The sequence below is a fragment of the Plectropomus leopardus genome, chromosome 9, assembly GCF_026936395.1.
Source record: "Plectropomus leopardus strain MGB_pleo_1.0 chromosome 9, ASM2693639v1, whole genome shotgun sequence".
NCBI lineage: Eukaryota > Metazoa > Chordata > Actinopteri > Perciformes > Serranidae > Plectropomus > Plectropomus leopardus.
The window spans coordinates 28,773,001-28,799,784 of record NC_142184.1 but is presented as its reverse complement, the minus strand read 5'-3'; the positions used below and the strand labels follow the sequence as shown (position 1 = coordinate 28,799,784).

Sequence of the window (26,784 nt, the reverse complement as noted above, 5' to 3'; positions counted from 1 at the left end):
AACAGTCCCTTAGATGACTGTATTTTTTAACTAAATTTAGTTTAGGAAACTTTGCTGTGCCCATAGAAGCAATTTGTAGGACAGCGCACACTGACATGATTGTCACCAATATTCTCTATACCAACTCTGTACATCGCTACAAAAATTCTGTTTGTCAGCCAAAGCATGTGGCATTATTAAGTAAAATACCACATCGTGGTATAAGGTCCAGGAGACAGCTTTCAGTGTATTACGGAAAACCCAGAATACAATTATGTCATTTCACAGAAAAAAAAAACAGGAATTTATCCCGAGTGGAATGTCAATATTTTATTGTTAAGATGACTCCAACTTTTTTTGGAAACAGTCTTTTAAAAAACAAATCAACAGTTGGCATATTCAGTGCATGTTGTTACCACAATAAACTTTCCTGACTGAGAAAATGTGGGTCAAATTTTAATATGGACTTATCTCAAGTTCCAGGGCAAGTGCTCTACTTAGAAGATCATTTTATCAAATGTAAAGCAACTTCATACAAACGCTGACTGACTTCAGGACATTTACAGGCCATTGAGTGATTTCAGAGTACAACCAAAAAAAAACCACAAAAACATCCCAAACCACTGCTTTACAGTCATCCCGTTTGGCCTTCAGCTCCTGATTAGCTGAATGACCCAAGAACCAAAAAGAAACTGTATTTTTTTTTTACAGAGGACTGCAGTCCAAGTCCCCGTGTGAAGATACAAGCCATCAAGACATTCAATTTCAGCTCTTCACACCACAAGTTTAATTCTGTAATCTTGTTATCCCTTCACAGTTTGCTCTCTGTATTAGTCTGACTTCTCCTTTTCTTTCATGTGCAGGAAGACGATGCTGAAGACAAAGAGTCCAGCCATCATGGAGAAGCAGCTGGCATAGTATGGGTAGGCTGAGGGGATGAAGCGCTCGTACTGAGTGTGCTGCAGGGGACGCACTGATACCTGTGATGAAGACAGAAAATAGTAGAAGTTGAAGCATGGTTGTTAAATGCATTATAAGTAATTTGAACCTCTTACAAACCACAGTACTCAGAAAATACACTTATAATAATAAAACAAGGTTTTTGGAGATTGTCCTACTGGTGTTCCCTAGAATACCTCATTGGATATATGTTTTACATCTATTTCCAGAAATTAAAAACAGGTAAATGATTAAATTTCTATGGTGTTTCTATCCATTTGACACTGTAATTTTCAATGCATGGCCATTTCCATACAGCAATACTACTACAGTATTTTGATTAGGGTATGCCCAAGTGAAGTAAAGCTTCTAATGAACTTGCCTGAGTGGAGGAGTAGAGATGTGTGTATCCCAGTCGGTTGTAGTCCACCTTGAACTGGAAGACTCCGTACACATCAGGCAGCTTGAACTGGACGCTATATTTACCTCCTTGAAGAAAGCAAACACAGCATTAATAGTCAGGGTTCCCTTGGATCCTTCAAAAGACTTAAGAGGCATTGGATCCATTAATGTAAAAAAGTCCTTAATTGGTTTTAAAATACCTCAATCAATCATTCAAAAGTCTTAAAAATGATAAGACATGCAAAGTAAGATTTTTAGCAATTGTTTTTCTGGCGTTTCATCGTAAAAAATCTCAAAAATGAAAAAATAAATAAACACAGAATGCCTCTTTCAGTAACGTAATGAAAAAAAAAAATTTCCCTAATCTTTTTCCTTTAATTTTGGCGACTGTAAATTTGGTCTTTGGTCTTTCATTTAATTCCGAGCAGCTTAAAAAAAGGTCTTAAATCCCACCTTTGTAACGCTGTAGGAACCCTGATAGCAGATACATCTTGTGGCTGCATAAGTGTTTACAGCTCAAACCCCCAAAATCACGAGGAAGCAATACATTTGAGTAATGTTTATGTTCTCAGCATCATACCATTTTTCTTCAGGTAAGTCCTGATGAAGGGATCGATCCTCACAAACTCGAGCTGGATATCATCTCCGTCGAAGGGAACCCAGCGGCCTTCGGACAGCATCTCGATGACAATGCTGTACTCCTGCAGCGGAAAGTTTACACAGATTTACACACATGTAACATCTTCAGGGTTATGACTGTGCACATAAGTTGCTGAAATTTTAAACCCACCACAAGGTCGGTGATTGTGTATGCTGCAGGGGGAGTGGTCTCTCCAACAGGATGATGGGTAACGGCTCCCACCCTGAGGACTCCGGCCTCCTTGAACACCCAGCGGGACAGAGCCTCGGCCAGCTCCATGTTTCCTGTCTGCTCGTGCCTGACAAAGACCACCACAAGAAAAGGAACACTTAATCACAAGAGACTGAAAACCGGATAATACTGACTTTTTCATGAAAATTTAGAGATTTCTAAATATTGCTAATTAGCAAATAATATCAACTGCCAGAGCTGACCTTTGAATAAAAACATTTTTGCCATATCCTCCATATCAGCCATGAGCGCACTATTACGTACTCAACAGTCGTTGCAGATTAACACACTACACAGGTCTTAAATGTAATACCCTAATACATATTTATAGTGTACGACTACTTTTCTTCAACAAATTAGCTTGATGAGTTAAAAAAACAGCAAAGTATGCACAACCGGGGACATTTCTCATCAGAGAAAATTGTTTTACGATGTACAGAGCTGCAGATTTAAGGTAAACTTCAGGGGCTTTAAAACATTTTACTGTAAGCATCTCAAGGCTTTGGATGGACTTCTGCATTCATCAAACATGGTTGAGTAGTAAGCAAACATCTGTTTACATGGAAACACACACACACACACACACACACACACACACACACACACACACAAAGAGAAAAAACAGGAGGGATGTGATGAACAGTGAAGAATACCTCTGGGAGCCAGGTGTGGCCTTCTGCACAGCAGAGTTGAAGAAGGCATCACTGAAAAAGTCCAGGGAGCCGCTGAAAACCACTCTGGCGTTGTTTCTGGCCTGAAGGCCGGCGATCAGCAGCGTGTTCTTGCCAACAGCATGGGGGTACTGGAGAGATGAAAGATATATTTCGTCAGAAACAAAAGGAAGATGATGTTCATTTCTAGTCCAGAGAATATAAGGCTATATACTGAATATTACAGCAGCCCTGAAGTGTAAAACACAATGACAAATCACAAAACAACTGCAATTCAGAAAACACAACCGCAAATAAGTTAATGTTGCGTTTTCTTGTTTGCGGTTGTGTTTTGCGATTTGTCATTGTGTTTTGCACTTTAGGGCCGCAGTAGGATATCTACAGAAACACTTGAATCGCCAAAGCTTAGTCAGAGATTAAGAAAATGCAGCACTATTTCCTTTCAGGCCTCCAGTGATCACATTCCCTCCTGTCTATCTTGCGGGGAAATGACAAAGCTTTGGCAAATAAGCTGCTTCTAAAGCAGATCAGGACATACGAGAATCCTCATGAATAAACTTATTTGTGAATTAATTATCTGACGTCGCTGTTATGTTCAGAGATCTTACCTGAGAGATGGGTCTGTCAGGGAAAAAGGAGTAGGAAGTGGACGAGCCGGTAAGGATGTCCAGGACAAGAGGGTTCTCTGGGTCTGCCACCATTCTGCAAGGGGGGAGAGGGCATTGCAGTTAGACTTCATATAGCTTACATTTGCAGTGAGTAATGCGACTGCTAATATTTGAACATTACTAAACTGGTGCAACATCAAATATTGTCTCTTTCTTCAAAAGCCTCTGCTAAAGCAAGTACAGACAGTGAAGATTAAGTGAAATGTTAGCCTAGGGAGGTGCTTCTCAGAGGAATAAGGTAGTCCTATATGTTATAGTCATCAGTTTAATTTAATTTTAAACAAGTAAGACAGTGAGTGAATATCTTTGCTACTGCTTTGGAATATAAAATGTGTCAACATAGTGAATATTAGAGTGCAAAACTGCGTAATGTACTTTGAAACAAAGACAAAATAAAATTGTAATCAATGAATCTTAGGTCGTTATTTATTAAAATCAGATCTCAGCTACCTCCCAGATTCAAGGTATCATGGTAATTTGGTGCTAAGTGTAATACATTAAAAATCTTAACTGTTAAAATTTAGAGGGTGTTAAGTTGTACTTACCCAACACCCTTGAATAAAACAGGTTTATTGGTTGGTTTGCCGACAATAGTTGCAGCTTTCATCAGGTTCTCTGGATCAGCAACGATCAGGGTGTGCTGGAGATGAGAGGGATCACATGTAAATAACTACATGGAGTTTCAGTTTTAAAAACAAGATTTTGGAAGTAAAGTGGTCGTGCCTGCTCTCTGAACAGCATTCTGTTTACCTCTCCAGGGTCAGACACATCGTAGTTGTGATGGTCAATGACAGCAGTCTTTTCTTCATCAAACTCGATGCCACACTCACTGCCCAGCTCCCTCAGAGGGTCGCCTGTGGAGCAGGAGAAGAGCATTAATATGTACAAGATGACGGTGTTTTATATAACGTTAAAGAAAAGCTGCTTGAAATTAACTGACCAATATCTGAGCTGGCAGCAACCAGGACATTGCCTCCACCATCAATGAAAGATGTAATAGTCTCCACATTTATATTTCCTCCAAAGTCTGCAGATGAGGAAGAAATTCATTTTAGCAATCGTTTCAACAAGGGGAAAAAACAAGCCACTGAACTGCTGATTTTGAGTTAAGAGTGTGAAACTTACCCTCAACTGATGGTGAGAAGATGATTAAGTGGTCATACAGGAACTGGCCATATTTGATCAGCGACAGAGAGGGATCATCAGCTGTCTTGAATGTAATGTCAAAGCCACGATCTGAAAAGGAGAGATGCATTATCAGTGAAACCTCGATGCACTTGTCACGCATGTTTGCGGTAACTTGAACAAAGTGGCAGTGCACTGCATTTCCAAAGGACTGGGAATATATAACATAACTACCTGACATCATAGATAATAAATTGTGTAATACCTGTGTATTTATTCTGCTTGACTTCCTATGTACAGTACAAATTCATACAAATGGTTAATTACACTGCCCAATTGGGAAGGTGAGTGGTTTACAGTATATTAGCACGCAACTTATAAGTTAATTCAAAATGACATATTAACACCCTTTTTAAACATTATGCATATTCAAATCAAGGTGTACTAAAGTATTCTCGATTGCAATTGCATACCTGAATATTCATTTGATGACTGCTAAACTGATTATACCTTGTAATGTTTGCATTAAATGATCAATTATATGATGTGAAAGAAGTATGCCGAAGTGAGGAATGGTCCCGTGTGAACTCAATGCAGTGCAAGTTAAAAACACTAAGCATGCGCACAACCACTAATTAGTTGAAAATGCATTAAATTACGTGCGCTTTGAATGAAGTTTGGCGAGACACGGATACTATAATACAGCTAAAGTTAGCCTTATGCTAGCAGCCCGGCTCAGCTGCATGAAGCTTCAGTCTACCATCTCGAGTCCGAGATGCTCTAACGACATATTCCCTGCCGGAGACCCGTTAGCACTACAGGGTGGTCATTAACAGTATAAAGGAGAGTATTTATGCATTAAAACCAAAATTCGTACTGACCTGCCAGACTGCGGAAGAAGATTGAATGGGTGTCTCTGATGTTGAGGTTGTCCAGCAGCACCAACGTTTTACCGTCAGCCAGAGCACACTGCAACATCGAGGCTAACGACACAAGTAAAAGCACATTGTTGTCAAAAAGTCTGAACCTCCTCTGGGTCGTCATTCCGGTCTGTTTTTTGGGGGATAATAAAGAACCGGACCGGTTCTTGTGCATGACTGCTGTCAACGACGCCATTTTGCTGCAGAAGTCGACGTCAGCGTTAGTTGTCGATTTAACTTTGACCCCGAGATCCAGCCAATCACAGAGAGGAACGCGTCGTCCCTGACTGCCGCTCCACCAATCGGGCGGAAGCTTTATTATAAGGCTGACAAACACGGAAGAAGCCAAGTCTTTGATATTTATTGAATTAACCACGATAAATATTTCCAAGATTTTATCATACAGTCTACGGTTGAGGTGCAGTGCACGGTCATTTAAAGTATAAACGTTTCGTGAATATATAAAGAGATGCAGCGTTTGTCAGTAATTTGTCAGAAAACAATTTAAATGCAATATATGTGTTAAACTAGTTAGAGATTGTACTATATTTAACAGAGCAGGGGGTGGCTGGGTTGAGACTTAGTTTTTTTTGTTTGTTCGTTTTTCTGTTTGCTTGGTTGATTTTTTTTGTGTGTGTGTGTTTGTTTTTTTTTTTAATATCATGACCTAACTTATATTTTCCTCAGTCCTCCCTGAGTGACTGAGGGAAATGCATTACCCACCCTCAACCATAAATAACTATGTTCCAAGGTTTCTGATTATGATAAATGGAGTAATTTTGAACTTCTAAAGAAAACACACCATTATTTTTTCAGCTTTACATATATGAGACTCTTCCATAATATAGATAATCTGAGAGTAATGCAAACCTAAAGGAAACAAGTAACACCACATTTTTTAAATAAATAAATACATAAATAAATAACAGCTCAACGCAAGGCTGGTCAAACTGTGTGATAATTCTTTATTGATGAGATGATGTTTGTCAGTAAGTCTATGCAATATTACTGATATCTAATGGGGTATCTTGCTGTTAATCTAAACAGACAAAATAATGACATAAAACCACTGGTGGCAGGGAACAATCTTACTGCAATACAGTTTACTGCAATACTAGAAAAAAAAGTGAAAATGTGAAAATTGGAATTGTTAACCAGGTTGTCATCACCACACATTTCTTTTATCATTTATCAGAGGTATTAAGACTTTTTTAGAGGACAAATAACAAATATATACAACTATTATACATGCAAATCATTTACATGTTTGCCAGTACTTGAATACACGATCCCATTGGTGATCAAAAAGGTGGAGATGATGATTACCTCTCAATTAGTACCCCTCAGGGTCATGTAAATAACATTTTCAAGACGTGATTTTTATGAAAATACTTACAACCAAGTACAATAAAATAGTTTGAATTTTTATCTTCTGAGTGAAATGGAAAAATAAGACAGAACTTTTTCTGTAGGTGAATATAGGTAAGACAGAGTTGTGATCTAAATACAAAGGGCATTAAATCATCCTGCATTTTAGTCTTAAAATAAACAAACTATACAAAGAAGGATAACAATCTCTGGAAGAACAATATTTACCAAATCACTGAATCACACCTCGTTTCCTGGAATTAGTTCTGCAAAAAAAAAATCCAGCTATAAATTCTAATACAAAAAAGTGTTGTATATTATGAATCCAGTTTAGATTTATTTTTAACATGGCATGTTTAAACTGAGGCTTCAACCCATTTCATTTCTTATATTTCCTTCTGTATAAATTAGATTTATACCAATATTTCACACACTCTCACAAATCTCCCCCACTATGCCTGACTGTCACAATCCATCTCCTCGATTTTTTCCCCCTCTCTCTGCTGCAGCTTCATCTTTTCCCTCTGTGCGGAGCTCAGCGTGGGGTTCAACCCGTCTTCCTTCCCCTCCTCATCGATCGCCCCTCCTGTCCCTTCTTGTTCTCGATGTGTCTCGCCCACCATCCCTCCCTCTGCCTCCTCCTCTCCACCCTGGGTGCGGAAAATCAGCTCTCCCTCTTGGATGACTTGTTCGGCTGTGGGTTGCCATGTTGTGGCGGGATCCCCCTCAGCAGTGGTGGCTGTGGTGTATTGGTAGAAGTCGGAGTCTGCCTGGAACATGACCAAGGCCTGAGCTGTGTGGATGCGTACGTGCTGGGCCAGGGAGCTGGCGTCCAGGAATTTATCACCACACGAATCACAGGCGTACAAGATCTGGGTATTGGGGTCTGCAAACACATAAGGAGTTGACAAACAAATTAAGCCATTTCTATTTTTCATAATGTGGTACCTGCAAAGTTAATTTCCACCTGGAGGGTTAAACAACCTCTGTGTCTTTTAGCGATCTCGCTTAGACTGAAACTTAACTCAGCAGTTTTGAGCAAAGCACCAATCGCCCAACTCCTTTTGGCACCATCCTGTGGGGCAGGATTCTGACATCTCTCCATACATTATCGTGCATGTGTGTGTGCGCATGTGATTATTTGGGCCTGTGTGTGTGTGTTTATTTGTTAGGATCCCCATTTGCTGTGCTTAAAAACACAGCTAATAATCCTGGGGTCCACATTTAAAAACACACATTAAACACTTCTGTCCACACAAAGTTATACATCTAAAATGATACATTTGGCATGGCCATCAACACAACACATTTTAGCATTAGTTTCTTTTGTTTGTTTTTGTTTTAGTCTTTTTGTTTTTCCCAACTCATGTCTTACATCCTGTTAAAAGTGCCATTCCTGACCTCATTGTTTGTGGGGTTTGATTAAACTCTCATATCTTCAAACTAGGGATGTCCTTATCCAATCTCTAAGATTGGAACTGGGCTTTTTTGACCGATCAGGATTGGCTATTTTGATCTGATCCTTTGTTGTGTGTAAGTTGCCACACAGGTGTTTTTACTTTAACAAACAGCAACACAGAGGGAAGCCTTTGTCAACTCTTCAGCTCTCCAGCTGAGAGCCGTGCAAATCTTGCAACAACACCCAAACATTCCAAGTGCAATGAAAGCTCTGCGAGCAAAAAGCCAACATGGCTCATTTATTAACAAGGCGTTATCTGCGCAAAACATTAAATCAAAAATAAACACTCAGAGAAACACAGTTAATTCTGGTAACTCAGGCAAGGCTGCACCGAAGCAACAAACAGTGGAGGGTTATCTCTTAAAGAAACAGATATTCCCTTGAGACAGCCAAGGGGGACAAAAAGATATAACTTTAAGTACGCCTTCTTAAAGTGTGTACTGTGCAGCTGTTTTATTTAGGAAAATACAAGCATCTGATCTGACTTGGTATCAGCAGATACTCAATATTAAAGGACTCTAATCAGAATATGGGGCAAAAAAACGTGGTTGGGATATCCCTAAATCAAACATAGATGTTTGAGTGCATACTGTATAGTCATTTCCTTGTATTATTACCTGCTTCTTGCACTTTCTCTACTGCCTTAGTAATTTCAGCTTTTAAAGCCTCCGTCTCATCTGCAGACACTGAAGCAGCCACTGGAACTACTGCAAACACAAACATGACACAAAGTTAAGAAACAATCATCATTGTCGAAGCCTTCATGCTTCTTCTGCAGAAGTTCAGAGTGATATTTGCAGCAACTGTACAGCTCCAAGTCAAGAACATTAATATTCCCCCGTAACACAACTGAACTTGGCATTAAGATGCTATCTGACCTGTCAGCTGAGCCACAGCACTTGCTGCCAGGGCCTCAGTTGCCAGGGTGACAATGTCCTCTGTGGTGACTGTGACTATGTTTATCTCGCTGTCAGAGGTGGACGCCCCTGCGCACCCATCAGCTCCCTCGTCTAGCACCAGCCGCTTCATGCCGGCCTTGCCGTGGTGGACGGTCTTGACGTGGGAGCGCAGATTGTCCACTCGGTTGAACCCTCTGCCACATTTATCACACAGGAAAGGTTTCTCCCCTGAGAGAGCAGGACGGAGAAAAGAAATCAGCTGAAGACATAAGGGTGAAAAGGTAAAAGAGAGAGAGGCTGTCTCCATATGTCCTCCAGTCCCATAATTATTTGAATATTATAAATATATAAAATTTTGTCCTTACCTGTGTGAATGATAATGTGCTTTGACAGGTCCCCCACATTAACAAATGCCTTGTTGCACATTTGACACTTGTGTGGCCGGACATTGTCGTGATGTCGGATGTGATTGGCCAGCTGACTGGACTGCACAAACCTGTCCAGAGAGAGATGAGAGAAAAAAATGCATCGTTCATCTTACTTCCTGTATATACCCTGCCTTTTGCAAAAGAAAACAAACAACTTTTCTCACATAAATCGAGCTGCAGTTACTGTTAAGACTTTCATGGCAGTATATTATCATTATTATTAGAGAAGCCCAGGCTTCTCTGGGGTGGACTGACACAAAATGAAAAGGTGTGCTGTGGTCTGACGAGTCCACATTTTAAATAATTAAAATCATGGACATTGTGTCCTCTGGGCTAAAGTGGAAAAGGACCATCCACATTTTTACCAGCTCAAAATTCAAAAGTCAGCATCTGTTACGGTATGAGGGTGTCTCTGTGCCCATGGCATTATGGGTAATTTGTGTCTGTGAAGGCATCATGAATGCTGAAAAATACATACAGGTTTTGGAGCAACACATGCTGCTATCCAAAGGACGTCTTTTTCAATGTCAAGTCACATTCTTCATGTGTTAAACAGTGACGCTTTGGGTACTAGACAACACACCTGCAACATCTTCTGTGATTTCCACTATTTCCTATGTAAGATTAAACTTTAAACCAATACTTAGTGTTCTCTGCTCTCTCTTTACATATATTGGATATATTCAGAATATGAGTGAATTTAAACAATGAGCTTACTGTAACAGAACTGATCTATTTGCTTGCTGACCTTTTGCCACAGCGATCGCACACATATGGCTTCTCTCCAGTGTGCTGGCGGACATGAGCGATGAGTGAGCTGGCCTGGGTGAAGGCCTTGCCACAGATTAGACAGACACACGGCTTCTCCCCTGCAGAACATGAGATACAGTCTCAACATGGTGGGATGGATATAATACTCATTTGGGGTTTCAGCTTGAAAAATGAGATTTTTTTTTGCTTTCACATTCCACAGACTGTCTGAATGTCACGGGAGTACCTGTGTGGATGCGTTCATGCCGCTGCAGAGCTCCAGGGTCACTGAAAGCTCTTTTGCAGTGCATACAGACGTACGGTTTCTCCCCACTGTGGACTCGCAGGTGTCTCTTCAGGTTTCCTGAAAAGTAGATACCATGATTCAGAGGTTAGGTTAAATGTCTCAAAGCCAACTATAAAGACAAAGACAACTATAGTCAACTTCCTTTAGATAACATTCAGACAAATTAAAAGCAGCTGGAACTGTGTTAACTTTAGATAAAATAGTCAAAACTGTCACTGTGTACTTTACATTTTTTTAATGGTTGAAATGACATTTAAATACCTCAATCAGATATCAGGAGGTCATGGTACTGTAGCGCTGATGGAACAAATTTTGGAAGTCTAGTATAAATTGGAAACATATTTTTTTTAAATTACAAATCGAAAGCTGGGTATACTATTCAAATGTGCATTATTTTTTTATTCATGTTTTTGCAAATGTGTCATCATTTCCTCACAGCAAGCGAGCATTGGACCATTGCATCAGATGCTCTCTGTCCAAATTGCATTCCTTAAAACATGCACTTCTGTTGCATCATATAAAAAAAAAACTACAGACCTATTAGCTATGCACTTGAAATCAGACTGGAGACTCAATTAAAAATGATTGAGTACTTCCTATCTTACCTGTTTTTATTTTTTAAATAGAAAAAACAAGTTTATATTGTGACATTTACTGGATATTACATACAATATAGCCAACAGTAAGTGCAGTGTCATAAGTGATGGCCATTTCTCTTGATAATAATCCAGCTAACCAGAAACTTTTACCTCCCTGGCATTCTCCTTACAGCTAACTTAATTTGAGTATTAAAAATCTAAACATAATTTAGATATCTAAAATAATAAGCAATGGAATTTGTATGCCATGATAGAGAAGGACTGATACCTCTATTTTACAGTAGCTTATTTTTTCCAAGGATCAGTCGATAAAATTGGAGCTCCATGTGTGTTCCAGGTGAGTTTGTATGAGCAGTGAAGTGTAGCCACACTACCAGCAGCATTTTAATAACAGTAATCAAGTGACAACAGTAGGATGTTAATGTTTGTTTTAATCATTTATTCAACTGTCCAATAACAGTCCCAAACCCAAAGATGTGCAATTTACAATCTTTTTTTTTTAAGAGAGAAAAGCAGCAAATCTTTCCATTTGATAGAGTTCAAATTTTATTTTGCTGAGAAACTTTGCTGAGATTCTTTCATTTGTATCAGAAAACCTCAACCTCAGCAAATTTCTCACCAGTTAAGATCAGCATATAAAAAAAATACAAATACAATTCAAGAATAAAATAATCCGGACAGTCGTCTTACCTGAGGTAGTAAACTGTTTGCCACATTCCTTGCACTTGAGAGGCCCATCTGTGATGTGGATTTTTAGGTGAGCCTTCAGATTTCCTGGCTAAAGAAACAAAAAATCAGGTAACAAGTTAATACACTCAATGTAATATGCTCAGTAACATATCGCCAGTATATAGTAATTACAAGTATATGTGGTGACCAAACTCCTGTTTTCTACAGTTAAAGACATTACAATATTTGTCAGAAGAAAATCTGTAATCACTGTATTAATGTTTGTATTTAATTTGTTGATACCTGGTTGAAGCGTTTGTCGCAATGTGGACACTTGTTGCCCTTCTCCATGTCGTGCGTCTCCAGATGCCGCATCTTGGCGGTGGGGTCAGAGAAGGCCTTTTCACAGAAGTCGCAGTGGTACGGCTTCTCTCCGCTGTGCACCAGCTGGTGGCGCTTCAGGTTGCCAGATGTGGTGAAGAGCTTGCCGCACACTTCGCAGCTGTACCGCGCTTCGCCCGTGTGCCGTTTGCGGTGCAGGTTGAGCAGGCTGATCTGGCGGTAGCTCTTTCCACAAGTCGAGCAGCAGTACGGCTTCAGAGGGCTGGGAGGCAACAAGAGCGCAATTGAAGACAATGACCAGAAAGAGCTCAATAGGCAGGTGTCTGCAAACAGACGGTCCCTGGATAAAATAACTCACCTGTGTGTTTTCTCATGGGCTTTACAGGCTGCAGGGTCAGAGAAAGCCTTGTTGCAATCCCGACAGCTGAACGGCTTCTCTCCTGTGTGAATGCGCATGTGTCTCTTGAAATTTCCCGTGTGGGTGAATTTCTTCCCACAGTCCTAGAAAGAAAAAAATATGAAAGGTGATCACCCAGGGTTCACACACATTTTTACCAATAAATGTCCACGACTTTTTCACGAGACATTCTCTGAAATGACCATCTACACTCCATATCGTTTTTTTAAAAAAAATCTATTATTTTTTATTTTTTTATTGATGAATTCAGAAGAGGATTAGAACTGAATGTTTTAATATAATTTAGGGACCGTTCTTTATCTATGAGAAGGGAGAGGGGTGGTGCATGTCAAATATTTTTTGAAGCACTGGGCAGGGACTTGAAATTTTATTTTGGCTTTAGGGGAGGGGCATACAACTTTTAATGGCCAGATTTTGTAATTATTTACCTGCTGATTTTTAAAGAAAACATGCCTTCCAAACTGCACATATTTGTCTATTTTTTTCATCAAAATTTTCTGGCAATAAAAAAAACTTGGTGATTTGTTTTTCTCTTATAACTTTTGGTGATTTTTTTGAAAACATGCCTTCCAATCCTGTGGGCGTTTGGGTTTGGAAGGCATGTTTCCTTTAAAAATCACCAATAATTACACCATTTATCACAACCAGAAACTGGGAAGAAAAAAAAACCAGAAATCATCATTGGATTTTCATATTTTCAAAGGTCCCTGAACACATCATGTGTTAGGTCTTTATCTTTTCCAAAACTTTTTGGGTATATTTAGTTTTCTCAAAATTTTACAGGCCTGGAAATGATAATTTGCAAATTCCATGACTTTTTCAGTTTTTTTCATGACCATACGCACCATGATCACCAATATTTTTCATGTTGGATGCAGATGCATTTGCTTTAAAGCCATGCAAAATAGCTCAGTACTGTGGGCTGTTTTTCTACAGTGATGAGCAGCGTTATTGTACAGCTCATGCATAAACTAAGAACTGAATTTAGTCTGACAAAATATAAACATTAGTTACAACTTGTACTTGGTTACTTCCCTCCTGCACTCAGACTGATATTTCTCACCTCACATTCATGCGTGACAGAGCTGTACGGCTTTGATTCAGATCGGCTGCTCATAGACGTCGACTGAGTTTGTCTTCCATCTCTCTCGGTGCCTGATTCGACTTCTTCCGCCTGCTCGCTGACCTCCCCATCTTCCTCTCCAGAGTCATCTTCATCATCAGCTTCCCCATCGCCAATCTCCACACAGTTGTCCTCCTTTCCTTCAGCCACTTCTGCCTGCTCTGCCACTGTTTTTTCAATTTCGGTCTTTGACATGCCCTCTTCCTCTGACTCATTGTCTATGAGGACGACAAAAACGACTCTTGAAAATGACAAACTGTCTGGAGTTTTGACTGGAAATGGCAATTTGTGTAACAGCAAAATCTCTGCAGTTTTCAGAAAAAGACGCTTTTAAAACTGTAATACCTGGAATGAATGAACTGAAACAAAAGAAACACTAGAATAGTCCCAATTAAAACATTTTTAAATGTAGCGATTTCTTTGACTTTTTCTTTCTGAAATACATCTTTGTACGATGACACTCAACAAATTCCCTACCTAATGGAAAGAAGAGAAGAGAGGAGTGTTTGTTTAGGTGGATACCACAGAGAAAACCAGTGCAGCCTGCTCACCAGGTGGGAAATTTCGTCGAGGAGGTTTTCTGATTCTTCTCCCACGAGAACTCATGTAGGAGGAGCTGCCAGCGGATTTCAACTGTGATTCTGTAAACAAACAAAAAAAACATCTTTTTGTTTATTGGTAAAATAAAAACATCAACACTTGTTAAAGACATCATAATGCATCATGTGGACCTTAAATGTCCAATGGACACAACAGTACTCACTTGGCGTGTAGTCGGCGTCAGAGGGGTCGTCCTGAAATCCAGGAGCATCTTGTGCAGCACTCTCTTCCTCCCTCTTTACAGATATCTTCTTCTGAGCAGAGAGGGAGCTGGTTTTGGGCGGTCGGCCTCGGCCTGAGTGGGTTCTGGCGGGGTTGGGCCGAGAAACAGCCTGTTGTGTTTCAGTGGAGATGTCTTCCTTTAAATTTTCCAGATTTTGTGTGGGCTCCTTCTCTTCTGTGGGGGTGCTTGGACTTTCTTCTGCTTGAGTTGCTACTTCTGACATTTTGCTCTCCAGCTCCTCTTTCTGTTCTTCTTCCCCTTGTTTTTCTTCTGCTTTGTTTGTTAGGAAAAAAAAAGGAAATGTTTTAATTTGTTAAGAGAACATGGTAGACAATTATTGTACATCAGGCTCTATGTTTCATACCTGGGACTGTAATGTAGGAGATAAGGCTGTCTGGATTTGTGACTTCTTTTAAATTGCTTCTTATAAACCTTTTTAATAGACTTGCTCTCATGTGATGTTGTCTTTTTATTTTTTTTTTAACTTTTTATATTTATGTTTTATTAATTTTATTTCCTTTCATTTGTGGTTTTATTGCTTTTGGTGTTTTTGGTCTTTTCATCTGGATTATTTTTTATTGACACTGACCTGCATCTTGCAGGTCCTATTGGGTTTTTTTCTTAGCCCTACCCTTGTTTTGTTTCACTTGTGTTGACTTTTGTGTTTAGTGTTGACTTTTTTTTCGCTTGTCAAAGCACTCTGTAAACTGTGATTTTAAAGGTGCCTTTAAAAAGTTATTATTATTATTATTATTATTATTATTATTTTTATGTTGAACTTAATAAGATGTTGAATTTGAATCTGATTAGGTTAGTAGCTCAGCATATACAGAAGTAGACTAATCAACACAAAAAGTGGAATCCATTAAACTGTATCGTTATTACCTTATCAGAGAAATACTTTTATTTACTTTTAATGAAAGGTTAATATCAGCACAACATAACAGTCAACTGATAAAAATATCTAAAGGTTGGTTTAAAAAGTGCAGCTCTGATTTCTTATTTTTTTTAAATGCAGTTGAAGAATGCTTCCTGTAATGACTACTATTAACTATAGAGAGAGTGGAAATACCTTGTTATTTACAATATGGACATAAGAAAACCTAATGCCATGAGGAGTGAAAGTCAGAATAACCACACTAGACACACATTCGATTTTTTTTATTGCATTAAACTTTTCTTGTTAACCTTTTCTGCCCTTTTCTACACCTGCACTTGCGAGATTTAGGCCACACATGAATGGTTTGTTGGGGACAATGACTATAAATTTAAAGGGTCAGACAAAAACATTTAAATAGGTTTAATATATTCATTACAAAACGTATTTGCATGAACTGTTTTTTGCAGTCCTACACTGAAAAAGGCGACAAAGCTGTGTGGAGATTGGACTCACCAACGGCAAAATCCAGTGATATGAGGGACGGAGCTGGGTTTGCCATTGACTGGTACGCAGAGCAAGCATTCACAACCTCTTGCATCCTCAGAAAGTTAGCGACGGCAAGTACATCTTCTACATTCTGTGGACTTAAACTCAGCTTTGCTGTGTACATAAACTCCAGAACCTGCCCCAAACCTGCAACGATAATGTGCAATACAGCAGGTCTGGTTATACGGCAGTGATGGCGGAGTGCACTGCAAAGTCAGGGCACAGAAAGATGAAAATGACAAAATGAATTAAATACATAATGTGAAAAGTACGCAGAAATTTGCGACCACACGCTGACGACACCCACCTGCTGCGTTGCTGATGTCAAGGTGCACTACATCTTTCTGGTCCAGAAAGAGGGTGCGGAAGTAGACACTGCAGGCCGCCAGCACGGCTTTGTGGGCCTTGAAGTCCACCCCATCCACAACGAAGGTGCAGTCACACAGCAGGCCTTGCTTTCGCTGGCGGTTAAGCTGCTCCAGAACCTTCCCACTGTGCCATGGGAACTCCATCGTCCTGAAGGCCTGAGGACGGCGGAATAGGCTGGCAGGGAGGCGCAGGGTCTATTCAACAAGCAAGAAGTGACATGTGGTACATCAGGAAAGGCTTAAAAAACTGATAGCTGGCTGGAGGTGTTTGTCTTTAGACTGACATGACACTCATGGCCTTCTAAAAAAAGCATTACCAGTCAATCAGTGTTGTTCATCACTACTGTTCCTCCCTGAGCAAAACAAACCAATCTAATATTGATAATTATTTAAAGGACTGACCAGAGCAATCACTCCAGTGTATGAGATATGGGAGTGTAATGTGGAACAAAATGCAGACTGTCAGCCTTCATAAAGCCATGCATGAAACGCCAACACAAATTTTAATTCCACAGTAGTAAAACTTTAGTCATGATCGAGATTTTTTTTTTAAGTGACAATGTACATTAATTCATGTTTAAACTAATGTAAATGCACCCGAGTTAGCTGGGGAGCTATTTTTTATCAGTCGACCCTTGCCTGATATTAAAGGCATCCTAAAATAATGATAATTAAAATTATAAATGATTCTCACAAAACACTATCTTTGTTAGCCAAAAAAATGAACAGTTTCATTGAATTTTTTCAACCAAATTTTGTCACACCAAAGGACTTTTCCGTTGTTTTTATATCTCATCCCCACAAATGTTATTTCCCTTTTTAAAGTTTTTACTGGAAACGGCAACTGAAACATTTGGAAAAACTAGTTTAGAAAATGAAAACTCAGTAAAAATAAGGCACTCCATCACATTTTTCAACAAAACGTCCAGAGTACACCCCTCTGTTTCATGATATTGGACATCATTTGCCGGAGATATTTGTTGGGAAAGAGTTTGGCTATTCTTGCATAATCATTTTTGACTTAATAAGTTAAAGAGGTATCCTTTAAAATCCCTGTAGGATTTTATCCAACGTGTCATTATTTACAGAGACACAAGAAAATCTTTGATGTCACGGTAGCTTTTATGGGAAGTAAGTGAAATGCTGGCACATTCATTTTGGTCTTGCCCACATACTAAAAAAAATGTGGAGTAAACTGTCACAATATATTGCTGATCATATTTAACCTCACTTAATATTACTACTTTAAAATGTATAATTTGGAAACATTAAATATGACAGGAGTTTATGTCTGTGGTTTTCTTTGATTAACCTGCTTATTGTTTTGACTACAATTTGAATTTTTTTAGAGCTATTCATTCATATCGGGCAATACATCTATTCTATTTCTGAATGGCAAAAAACAAAAATCTTATAATCATATCACCAATGCAAGCTTTACAATATATAATATGTTTCCTTTTTTCCCCTATTTTATTACAACTTCCAGTCCCCCGGGTGTGTTTTTATTGTAGACTGTTGTGTCCTTGTTTTACACACAGTGTGTTGACACAATACTTGATGTATAATTGCTATTTACTCGTTTAAATAGTGTTGAATTGTATAAAAACAAAATGGTGACATATAGATGCTCAAATGTAACAGTAGCCCCATTTCTTACTCCCCATTTAAACGGACCGGGTGCATCTGAAAACTTTAAAGGTTCTAGTTAAACAAGGCAAATTAATATAATCAATATATCATGACCCTCCCTGAAGATAGCCACTATATATTCCCTGAGTGACTGGACATTACCACATTTTACAGTTTCTGGCTATGATAAACTGTGTGATTTTGGAGAATATCCTCAGAACCCCCAAACCTGTTTTGATAGTATTTATAATAAATCCAAAAGATAACCATTTGTAGCTGAATGTCACTCCTCTAAGCCAAATCAAAAACATATTTCCCTCTCCAGTGTTGATTTGAAGTGTCTCCCCCGTTTTGAACCACTAACTTCCCTTTTACAAATAAGCAACAATCCCTTACATGTGATTAACACCACTAACGTGTTTAGCCAAGTCTTCTCCAACTGTGCATGTTTTTAAACCTATGGTTAGCTGGATAGAGTTGTACTGACACACTTTAGGATGAATTCAACACTTAAATATGAGCAGTGGTCGTTCCGTCGTGTTAATACTAAAGTCAAACAACAGCCTACTTTATTAAACTTGCAGAAAGTGGGTACTTTGTGCTGTGAATGACAGTGGTGTCTGCCTTTTCTGCAGGACAGCACCAGGAAATACTCGAGACAAAACTTAAACCAGCCAAAATCTATGTTGTCACAACGCAAAACGATGACTCGGTGTGTAGCCGCGCTAGCATTATCATGAAATGCGTTGCAGCGATTAAATACAATGTAACGTTAGCTAATTAAAACAAACAAAAATTGCAAAACAAGGCAGAATTACACCGAAATTTAGCTTAAACTGGCGTCGCGTCTGGGACGCAGCCACACATAAAATTCCGCATTTCAAACTGAGGTTGAGGTGTTGTGTGACTGAAAATTTGGTTTCTCTAAAAGTTTCGACATCTTGGTTTGACGGTGCAATACATCGATTACAATTCCTCCATCCTTGCAGCTTTGTTATCAGGGATTAATTTAGCGTGCCTTGACATGCATGTAGTGAAGGGACAAGATGGCGGACCGACCGGTCGGGCCTGTCTTCATCCCTTGTTGTTTTCTCGGTTAGCTCGCTCATGTCGTTTATTTGAAGCGCCATTTTCATAGAAACCAACTCCTGAATTACCTTTTTGTTGTCGCTACTTCACTCCGGGCTCAGTCTGCAGGGTCCGGCGGTGATATTCAGTGTTTGACTCAGTTAAGAAAAACAAACCCAATCGAGCTTTTCGGTGATCGATCCTGCTCCGCTTGCTCCATCCAGCGCCATCTTCCTCTCTCTGATCGATTGATAGGGACCGGCCGGATGTTTCACAGGAGCACGCGCAATGTTGAGACGTGCTGTGCTGATGGTGACCGCGTGATGGCGCAGTAGGCTAAACAGCAGCGACACACATGAAAAGTTGGAGCCATTTAGTGAACTGGGTTGGTAAACCCGCACAAAACATTTTTTGGCTTTTAAGTAAACGTTATTTTGAATTTAAAACTGGAGCGTACTGAACTTTACTGAGTAGTATCTCTCAAACCAATGTGTATTATGCAAGATCTTTGAAGAGGAATGATGCAGAATCACTTCCAAAGCACATTTTGTTCTCTTAAAATGTATTCAAAAAGCACTCATTTCAGTGATAGTTAGGACATCATAAATCATGTTTATGTAATGTGGTCATTCAAAAGGAGAAGCATGCCAAAATGCAAAGGCCACAGCCTATTGTTAATTACAGCCCCATAACAAAAGCTTTTAAATTATTTTTGCTTGAATAGACCCTTTGAAATTTTTGTCTCATGAAAACAGAGCAGATGCCCTGTAAATGCCCTCACACACAAAAGACTGAGCAGAAGCACCTTGCAGTATATCCTCAAAGCTCTGTTTCATATTGATCCTGAGAGTAGTTTGTCTTGTGGTGTTCATTGCTTACCCAGTGTCTATAATTGTATTATTTTCATCCTTGTGTGGATATTTGGTGCAGAAAACAGGCTGTGTGGTCATTCTGGTTCTGTTCTTAAAAAGAAAAAGAAAAAAACAACTTGGACAGCAACATAGCCAGGATTAAATACTGAGGTTTTGTCCCCCAGTGCACCCTCTGTGACATAAATTTAGAGCAGAAACCAAAAATACAGTTTGTAAAATTACTTTGCTTTTTTCGCTTTTCAAAAACATTTTATGATTTCATACATGGAAATGCAACCCAATCAGCTCCTTCAAGTTGTGCATTATAATTTACTCCTATTTTTGCCTGTTTTAGCATTTTAGGTTACTATTTAGTATAGTGTTGTATAAGTATTAGTATAGTCTATAGTGTGGTAGAGTAGAGCAGATTAGCGTATAGTATAGTATAGCATAGTATAGTGGAGTTTAAGTATTAGTATAGTTTATACTCTATCTGCTCTACTCTATAGTAGAGTAGAGCAGATTAGCGTATAGTATAGTATAGCATAGTATAGTGGAGTTTAAGTATTAGTATAGTTTCTACTCTACTCTATCTGCTCTACTCTACAGTAGAGTAGAGCAGATTAGCGCATAGTATAATATAGCATAGTATAGTTTAGTATAAGTATCAGTATAGTATATAATGTGGTAGAGTAGAGCAGATTAGCGTATAGTATAGTATAGCATAGCATAGCATAGCATAGTATAGTATAGTATAGTAACATACCACATTGTATCGCACTGTATCATATCATCATACCATATCAGGTTTTAATATATAGTGTAGTAGACTATACTATCATATAGTACAACATAGTGGAGTAGTATAGTATAGTATTAGGATAGTGTAGTATAGTACAGTATAAGTATGAGTATAGTATAGTATCATACCATACCATACAATATTGTATCGCATTGTATAGTATCATTATATCATATGGTATAGCAGATTAGCTTATAGTATAGTATAGAAAAACAATTTGTCATTCGTCTCACACAATGACAATGTCAAAGCAGGATCATTTTATTCACACAAATAATATACAATAAATTATTATCAACGTGGCAATTTCAGAGGTGAGTTTCATTTTTAGAACTGCTTTAAGGTGAAGTAGTAAACTGATCAGTTAATTGTTTTGTATGTATATATGTGTGTGCTTGTGTGTGTATGTGTGTGTATTTGTGAAAATGCTGTACATGTCCAGCCCCCGTGTTAGAGCAAGTTATGTGAAGGCATGACATGTTGTTGTGTATGTTGAACTAACTCAGAACATAAATGAGCATCAACAGGTGTTGTTGCAGTCATGGAGGGAGGATGTGGCATGTTTTAAAGAGCACAGTGCCAACTCTCTGTTGAGGGTTGAGAGTAAAGAATGGTTTGAGTGAAGACAGGAAATACAGGAAGTAGCATAAAAACACAAAAGTGAGAGGTTTGTGATGAGAAAGCAGGTCCCTCTCTAGATCTTGATCTCGGTGCGGTAGGTCTGTACGAGCTCGTGTTTGGCCGGGTGTCGCCGTGCCCTGACTGTTAGGGTCCCCTCGGTGCCCAGTGATGATGTCACTGAGGTGGGATCCACATCTTCAGGTAGTTGGCACTTGTGTGTGAAAGTGTTCATCACAGAACCATCCTGGGCCAGCTGTCAAAAGACAGAATATTAGCAATGACTTGATTTATTGTGACGGTAGATAGACACTGTGATAAGGAATTCACCCACTCCACGGAGCGTAACCTACCCAAATACTACTATTTTAAAGACTCAGGTTACCATTCTAGTGCTAAGCCACCCACCTTTTCTGCCCGAACTTCAATCTGGTTGTTGGATGTGGTGACAATGACATCTTCAGGGGAGAAGTCCCGCACATCAACTGTGAACTGGTATGAATCCCCAAGAGTCTTGATATTTCCAGATCCACCTACATGCACCACAGGATGAGAGAGATTGTCAGACTACAGGAGGAAACAGATATTTTCATATAATTTTCATTTTCACTACATGCTTAAGAAAGCAAACTCACACCTCTCTGGTGATAATTACAATACCTGCAGGTGGTGTTTCATCAGGGAGCTGCTATAAATGTTGCAGGCTCCTTGATTTTAAAGACTACATTGTGTTTTTGAAAAAAATTCAGTTATTTTCCTTTGTGTTAAATGCCCACAATTTAAAATCAATGCTAAAATCAAATATTATTTAAGCTCAATGTTTCACTGTTTTACTGTCTTTCCATAAAACGGACATAAACATATCAACAGAGCAAGCTGCTGAAATTTTAAGCGTTCTACAGGCTTTCTTGGCTCTGTGTATTTCCTTGGAACCCAATTTTAAAACATATAACATTTAAAAGATCAGTGGGCGTTTTGCAAAAACTAAACAACTAAAAAAAGATGACCCATCATGACAATAAGCTCAAAACTTACCCTGGCAGGTACAATAGTCAGGTTTAGCTGATAAGTCTTCTCCACTGAAGATTTTTTGGCCCAGTAGGAAAATTAATGCTGGCTGAATTCCATTTAGCTGCTGCAGTTTTAGGTTCCTTGTGCTCGCTATGAGATGTGATTTTGCCCTGGTGTTCATATTGTGTATCTACTACTAGGGTCTATTTCCCATTTGAGAACTTCCTATATCGTAAAATAATACACAGAAGTGATTGTTGTATAACTTTGATGGACTTGCATTCATTTGACGCCTTTTTAGTCTTCCGATGACTCAAAAAGCTTTTCCTCAACATGTCAACTTGACTCATTCACTAGCACATTCATACACAATTTAAAGTTCATATCACGCCCAAGGATCCCTCAATATGTTCTCTGGAGGAGCTGGTGATTAAACTACCAATCTTTCGCTTAGTAGATGACCCACTTTATCTCCTGAACCCATTTTCTACAACACATATTTGACCTGAAATGTGAGACAATCCGTAAAGTAGTTCTGGTCATTTATGTGGTTTTCCATCATATTCATGTAAATATGAACCAAAATACCAAAAAAAGTGTTACTGCCTTAACTGGTCTGTCGAGTCTGGTTGAACATAAAGTCTTTTAAGTTCTGACAGATTTATATACGGACAAAATAACTTTTGTGCTGACTATCATTGTTCAGACAAAAGCGGTAAAGTGCATGACATAGGCCTATTGTTGACTATGCCATGATTATTTATTGCTACGTTTTTGGGAATTTTTGCTTTAAGAATTATGAGCATAATTTTCTAAGTTGTGGAACAAAATTCAAAATGTTATAATTAAGCTAGCATCAAAGCAACTTGGCTGTCTATTGTACAGAGTCATTGTAAAGTTACAAGATATAACATTGTTGTGATTTTAGCATTTTTTGTAACAACTAATACGACTTTTCTTTCTTCGCAATCCAGTTGCTAAGTTTGTTCGTATGCTAACAGATATATCAGAGCCATTTCATTAAAAATAGCTTCATGCTGCTGCTGAAAAGGGAGTAGACGAAAGCAAAGTATCAGGGAGCGGCAAACCAAAATTATCAGCTAAAAGAGGTTAAAACATTTTGTGTAGCCAAGGGGAGCTGCAGAGCTGGGTCAAACTTCTCTGTGGGTTCATTACTATGAGTGAGCCCTTTCACATTAAACCTTACCAATTCATTCATTTTTGATATAAAAATGTTGATAAGTGCAACTTTAATGATCCATATGTGTATAAAAGGGTTATGGCAGGGAAACATGATAATCATGCAGTCATTAGTCAGTGACTGTCTGCCCCTGATGGTTTTGAGCTCAGTGAAGATCTAACACATGACACAGGGACTGGAAAGAGTGCGTGTGTGTGTGTGTGTGTGTGTGTGTGTGTGTGTGTGTGTGTGTGTGTGTGTGTGTGTGTGTGTGTGTGTGTTTTATTAGTTCTGACTTCACACATGCAGGTCAGTTCAACTGTGTGACATCATTTAATCTGTGTATGTGTATGTATTTGGTGTGTACACCGTTCACCGGGCAACCATCTGGTCATTCCTTATGCAGGCGTCATTCCAGATACTCAGTGTGTGAAGTCACACATGGCAGACAGTCCAGCATTCCCCGGCTTGCTTGTGTGCGTGCATGTGTCTGTGTGTGTGCTTTGCTTTCCCTTCAGCTGCACCCACCCACACGCTCCTGTGCTGCACCTATGGGACACCAACAATGGTTCCAAAACACTTGAGCACTGCCCCTGACAGATGGGCTGCACGGACTCCGAGTCCATTTAAAGTTCAGGTGTCACACATTCACACGTCTGTGTGTGTGCCAGCAGTGATCCGATACAGAACAGTTTACTCCAGCTCCACACAAGTGAGCAAGAAGATGAACCAGGCACTGTAAAGTGAAATGTGTCCTGACCTTAAAGGGATAGTTCAGATTTTTCGATGTGGGGTTGTATGAGGTAACACACAAGCTAAGCAACAAAATGTAAGTGTACACTATACTGACAGTATTTACACAGTTTTACACAGTTGAAGAACTGTTATATTGCTCTCTTCAAAGTCAAACTCTGTTGAAAAAAACAGTGATTTAACATTGCATTACACAGGAGCTGCTGGTCTACCACTGCATCGATCAGTTTTTTTGTCTTATTGTGTGACTTAGACATTTAAAACAGTTCATTTGGATTCCCTAAATCATGTAACAACACAAAGTAACACACTGATTGAGCCAGCAGTACCCTAACAGCTTTCTAAGTTCAGCAAGCTGAAATTACTGCAGTCTGGTGGTTTGACAAGAGAGGAACTGAAGCCATTAGCGGCTTCCCTGTAAAAAAAAAAGGCTGTCTGACTAAAAGGTAAAGCAGTGAAAACGCTCTCAATATAGTGTACACTTAAGCTAATATTGATTGTTTTTGGTGGTTAAAATACATTTTGTTGCTGGTCCAATCCACAGCAGCACAAGTTTTCTTGTCTGACTCCAGCCTACTTCTCCAAACTGGGAGCATGCTGACTGACATCCACTGTACGTAATACCCCCATTTAAGATAAGTACCTCATACAGCCCCACTTTAAAAAAAAATCTAAACCACCCCTTTAATGTGTATTTTAAACACCTGAAAAAATCTGGAAGAAAAAGCCGAGCAGTTCCTCCATTTCTACAAAAACACAGCTACAACTCGTGTGTTCCCTCGTGTTAATCTGTTTTCTTTTCCCTTGTCTTTTTACACTTCAGTTGCGCCATAAAACCATAGTTATATTCTTGCTTTGAAACATATTTGTCCACGCACATCAACCACACCAGAGTTATTTTGCCTTTTGAACTCAGTCCTGCCTGTCGTCTCCCTCCCCTGAACTGTCATGGTTTATCACCACTTTATGGAGAGAAACACCACACTTTAAACAAATCTCCTCTGAGCACATACATAAATCTACTTTACAGTCAAAGCTGCCTCCTGAACCTGCTGCTGCTATCATTTTCAAACACTTTTGTATACAAAAACTGTTACACAGACTTGAAATTGCTTCCAACTCACTGGAAAACCCCAAGGCGTCGCTCCCAGGCCTCATGAAGGAGCCAAAGTCCTCAGCGAACAGTCCCCGGCTCTTCTCCATGTATGGGTTACTGGAAGATGAGGATGAGGATGAAGTCTGGTGGAAACTACGCTCCGATCGATAGGCAGAGGAGTTGGTCACACTCATGGATGGCTGAGAGTGCTGGGGAAAGCAGAGGAGGAGAGTGAAGGGAGGGAAAGAGGGAGGCGGAGAGAGTTGGTTCTTCTTTTGGCTGCTCTGGGAGTCTTCCAGGGGTCTGAATTTAACAAATGATACTGTCGTCCTTTTTTCTTTTTGCTATATTTTGGTTTTTATCTTGTTTGTGTTTGGCAAAATCACTTCTTTTCGCATTCTCCTACAGCCACCCACCATTGACCCTTTTATACTGTATGGTCCCATGGGCGGTTACGCACGTGTGTCAAAGCTCATTGGGAAAGGGTAATAGTGTTTCTATATTTATCATGAGACGCACAGTGCAATAGGGAGAGGGGTCTGTGGTTGGAAATGTTCTGGGCATTGAAAGGCTGCGGGGTTAAGAGCCGGTGAGAGAAAAGGGTTTGACAGAGAGAGGTAGAAAAGGAGCAGTGGGTGAGAGGGGGGCAACAGTTGTCATTTCAGAAACACCATCCCTGAAATAGCTCTCCTCTCTTTAATTCCCCCGCACTCAAATGCACCATCAGTCTGTTTCTTCAGTGCCTTTATCCTGAAATTGGATCCTCACATGTCCCTGCCATTAAATGAAATGGTTTTGACTGTGTTTTCACAGCATGGTTTCACCTCATTAGAGTGCGTTTTGTCATCTGCGCTTTGATTTAATCTCTCATACGTCAAACCTCGGAGCACTGAACATTAACGGCAAACGATTCACTGGAAAATGTTTTTTTTTGTCCCGCTGAGCTGCATGGAAGGGAATTGAAAAGTGAAAAGGGGAGCCTTACCTCTTATCTCAGAGGATAAGTTAAGAGCAAAAACAAAGATGGAAAGAATGTGCTTGAAAACAAAGCCGTCAGCGGGAGCAGGGGACTTAGTAGTGACATTGCTTTGTGGCTATTAATATCTGTACAGGCCATCGTGATGAGAAAACACTCACTGCTCTCCTCTTTAGTTGCTGACTGCTCATCCATTAAAATCCATTTATAGGCTCATGGATGTTATGATTGAACTTCTATCTT

At 39.4% G+C, this 26,784-nt stretch overlaps 3 protein-coding genes across 3 annotated transcripts; all 3 read right to left on the bottom strand.

Annotated features, from left to right (window-relative positions):
- Positions 1 to 294: 294 nt before the first annotated feature.
- ddost (dolichyl-diphosphooligosaccharide--protein glycosyltransferase subunit (non-catalytic)) lies at positions 295 to 5,795 on the bottom strand. The gene is made up of 11 exons (XM_042491775.2): positions 5,537 to 5,795; positions 4,656 to 4,766; positions 4,471 to 4,557; positions 4,281 to 4,384; positions 4,076 to 4,170; positions 3,471 to 3,564; positions 2,845 to 2,993; positions 2,111 to 2,258; positions 1,901 to 2,021; positions 1,301 to 1,407; positions 295 to 959 (listed from the first exon to the last, which is right to left on the bottom strand). The coding sequence occupies exons 1-11, from the start codon at positions 5,769 to 5,771 to the stop codon at positions 810 to 812; spliced, it is 1,401 nt and encodes a 466-aa protein (XP_042347709.2). The 5' UTR covers positions 5,772 to 5,795; the 3' UTR covers positions 295 to 809.
- A 725-nt stretch (positions 5,796 to 6,520) lies between these two features.
- On the bottom strand, positions 6,521 to 19,514 carry zbtb17 (zinc finger and BTB domain containing 17). The gene is given in 17 exon segments (XM_042492517.2): positions 6,521 to 7,441; positions 7,443 to 7,494; positions 7,497 to 7,829; positions 9,020 to 9,109; positions 9,281 to 9,529; positions 9,667 to 9,797; positions 10,478 to 10,598; positions 10,727 to 10,843; positions 12,076 to 12,163; positions 12,358 to 12,658; positions 12,755 to 12,897; positions 13,878 to 14,155; positions 14,489 to 14,578; positions 14,701 to 15,033; positions 16,154 to 16,333; positions 16,494 to 16,749; positions 19,344 to 19,514. Coding segments are annotated over 16 exon segments (2,757 nt in total). The 5' UTR covers positions 16,699 to 16,749; positions 19,344 to 19,514; the 3' UTR covers positions 6,521 to 7,395.
- A 1,630-nt stretch (positions 19,515 to 21,144) lies between these two features.
- hspb7 (heat shock protein family B (small) member 7) lies at positions 21,145 to 25,983 on the bottom strand. The gene is made up of 3 exons (XM_042515819.2): positions 25,594 to 25,983; positions 21,934 to 22,058; positions 21,145 to 21,781 (listed from the first exon to the last, which is right to left on the bottom strand). The coding sequence occupies exons 1-3, from the start codon at positions 25,757 to 25,759 to the stop codon at positions 21,602 to 21,604; spliced, it is 471 nt and encodes a 156-aa protein (XP_042371753.1). The 5' UTR covers positions 25,760 to 25,983; the 3' UTR covers positions 21,145 to 21,601.
- Between the last annotated feature and the right edge of the window lie 801 nt (positions 25,984 to 26,784).

Coding starts and splice junctions, on each gene's coding strand:
- ddost (XM_042491775.2), bottom strand. CDS start 5,771: ATGGCGTCGTTGACAGCAGTCATGCACAAGAACCGGTCCGGTTCTTTA. Junction 4,767..5,536: donor CTTCTTCCGCAGTCTGGCAG/GTCAGTACGAAT, acceptor TCTCCTTTTCAG/ATCGTGGCTTTGACATTACA. Junction 3,565..4,075: donor GTTTTATTCAAGGGTGTTGG/GTAAGTACAACT, acceptor CCCCCCTTGCAG/AATGGTGGCAGACCCAGAGA.
- hspb7 (XM_042515819.2), bottom strand. CDS start 25,759: ATGAGTGTGACCAACTCCTCTGCCTATCGATCGGAGCGTAGTTTCCAC. Junction 22,059..25,593: donor CGACGCCTTGGGGTTTTCCA/GTGAGTTGGAAG, acceptor TGGTGCATGTAG/GTGGATCTGGAAATATCAAG. Junction 21,782..21,933: donor TTGAAGTTCGGGCAGAAAAG/GTGGGTGGCTTA, acceptor GTCTTTTGACAG/CTGGCCCAGGATGGTTCTGT.